The sequence below is a fragment of the Babylonia areolata genome, chromosome 25 (genome assembly GCF_041734735.1).
Source record: "Babylonia areolata isolate BAREFJ2019XMU chromosome 25, ASM4173473v1, whole genome shotgun sequence".
Lineage (NCBI taxonomy): Eukaryota > Metazoa > Mollusca > Gastropoda > Neogastropoda > Buccinidae > Babylonia > Babylonia areolata.
The window spans coordinates 40,247,954-40,250,439 of NC_134900.1; the positions used below are offsets into that span (position 1 = coordinate 40,247,954).

A 2,486-nucleotide genomic window follows, 5' to 3' on the forward strand; every position below is an offset into this window, starting at 1 on the left:
ATTGGTGACGTGAAGGTCTGTTGTGTGCCATGGATTGATTGGTGACGTGAAGGTGTGTGGTGTGCTATGGATTGATTGGTGACGTGAAGGTCTGTGGTGTGCCATGGATTGATTGGTGACGTGAAGGTCTGTTGTGTGCCATGGATTGATTGGTGACGTGAAGGTGTGTGGTGTGCTATGGATTGATTGGTGACGTGAAGGTCTGTGGTGTGCCATGGATTGATTGGTGACGTGAAGGTCTGTTGTGTGCCATGGATTGATTGGTGACGTGAAGGTGTGTGGTGTGCCATGGATTGATTGGTGACGTGAAGGTCTGTGGTGTGCCATGGATTGATTGGTGACGTGAAGGTGTGTGGTGTGTCATGGATTGATGTGATTGATTGGTGACGTAAAGTTGTTTGGTGTGCCATGGATTGATTGGTGACGTGAAGGTGTGTGGTGTGCCATGGATTGATGTGATTAATTGGTGACGTAAAGTTGTTTAGTATGCCATGGATTGATTGGTGACGTGAAGGTGTGTGGTGTGCCATGGATTGATGTGATTGATTGGTGACGTAAAGTTGTTTGGTGTGTCATGGATTGCTGTGACGTGAAGGTGTTTGGTGTGCCATGGATTGATTGGTGACGTGAAGGTCTGTGGTGTGCCATGGATTGATGTGACGTGAAGGTCTCTGGTGTGCCATGGATTGGTTGGTGACGTGAAGGTCTGTGGTGTGCCATGGATTGATGTGATTGATTGGTAACGTAACGGTCTGTGGTGTGCCATGGATTGATTGGTGACGTGAAGGTGTTTGGTGTGCCATGGATTGATTGGTGACGTGAAGGTGTTTGGTGTGCCATGGATTGATTGGTGACGTGAAGGTCTGTTGTGTGCCATGGATTGATTGGTGACGTGAAGGTCTGTTGTGTGCCATGGATTGATTGGTGACGTGAAGGTCTGTTGTGTGCCATGGATTGATTGGTGACGTGAAGGTGTGTGGTGTGCCATGGATTGATTGGTGACGTGAAGGTGTGTGGTGTGCCATGGATTGATTGGTGACGTGAAGGTGTGTGGTGTGCCATGGATTGATTGGTGACGTGAAGGTGTGTGGTGTGCTATGGATTGATTGGTGACGTGAAGGTCTGTGGTGTGCCATGGATTGATTGGTGACGTGAAGGTGTTTGGTGTGCCATGGATTGATTGGTGACGTGAAGGTCTGTGGTGTGCAATGGATTGATTGGTGACGTGAAGGTGTGTGGTGTGTCATGGATTGATTGGTGACGTGAAGGTGTTTGGTGTGCCATGGATTGATTGGTGACGTGAATGTGTGTGGTGTGCCATGGATTGATTGATGTGACGTGAAGGTGTGTATGTGCCATGGATTGATTGGTGACGTGAAGGTCTGTTGTGTGCCATGGATTGATTGATGACAGGTTGGTGACGTGAAGGTCTGTGGTGTGCCACGGATTGATGTTATTGATTGGTGACGTGAAGGTGTGTGGTGTGCCATGGATTGATGTTATTGATTGGTGACGTGAAGGTCTGTGGTGTGCCACGGATTGATGTTATTGATTGGTGACGTGAAGGTGTGTGGTGTGCCATGGATTGATGTTATTGATTGGTGACGTGAAGGTGTGTGGTGTGCCACGGATTGATGTTATTGATTGGTGACGTGAAGGTGTGTGGTGTGCCATGGATTGATGTTATTGATTGGTGACGTGAAGGTGTGTGGTGTGCCTTGGATTGATGTGACTGGTGTGTGACGTGAAGGTCTGTGGTGTGCTATGGATTGAAGTGACAGGTTGGTGACGTGAAGGTGTGTGGTGTGCCATGGATTGATGTTATTGATTGGTGACGTTAAGGTCTGTGGTGTGCCATGGATTGAGGTGACTAGTTAGTGACGTGAAGGTCTGTGGTCACCTCCTGCCCAGAACTGAGGTGTGCCATGGACTCAGATAGGAAGACTGGGCCGACAGAGCTGAGGGTCATCCACTTCGCGAAAGCGACTTTGGAAGTGCTGCTCTACTTTCCAGACCGATAACTGCAGGTGTTTGCGCTTCACGGGCTTAATTGATGCTGTAACGAAGCGTAGGGTATAGCGTAAGGTACAGCGTAGGATGCAGCGTAGGGTACAGCGTAAGGTGCAGCGTGAGGTACAGCGTAAGGTGAAGCGTGAGGTACAGCGTAAGGTGCAGCGTAAGGTGCAGCGTGAGGTGCAGCGTAGAGTACGGCGTAAGGTACAGCGTAAGGTGCAGCGTAGGGTACAGCGTAAGGTGAAGCATGAGGTACAGCGTAGGGTGCAGCGTAAGGTGCAGTGTAGGGTACAGCGTGAGGTGCAGCGTAAAGTGCAGTGTAGGGTACAGCGTAAGGTGAAGCATGAGGTACAGCGTAGGGTGCAGCGTGAGGTACATGTATACAGCGTAAGGTGCAGCGTCAGGTACAGCGTAAGGTGAAGCATGAGGTACAGCGTAGGATGCAGCGTAAGGTGCAGCGTGAGGTGCAGTGT

The 2,486-nt window shown here is 49.9% G+C and overlaps 1 protein-coding gene across 1 annotated transcript in view; it reads left to right on the forward strand.

The window, feature by feature from the left end:
* LOC143299604 (uncharacterized) overlaps positions 1–2,021 on the forward strand; it is a 195,033-nt gene extending 193,012 nt beyond the window's left edge. Inside the window, exon 4 of the mRNA XM_076612892.1 lies at positions 1,912–2,021. Coding sequence (XP_076469007.1) covers positions 1,912–2,021 — 110 coding nt within the window. The remainder of the gene's footprint in view (positions 1–1,911) is intronic.
* The last annotated feature ends 465 nt before the right edge of the window (positions 2,022–2,486 follow it).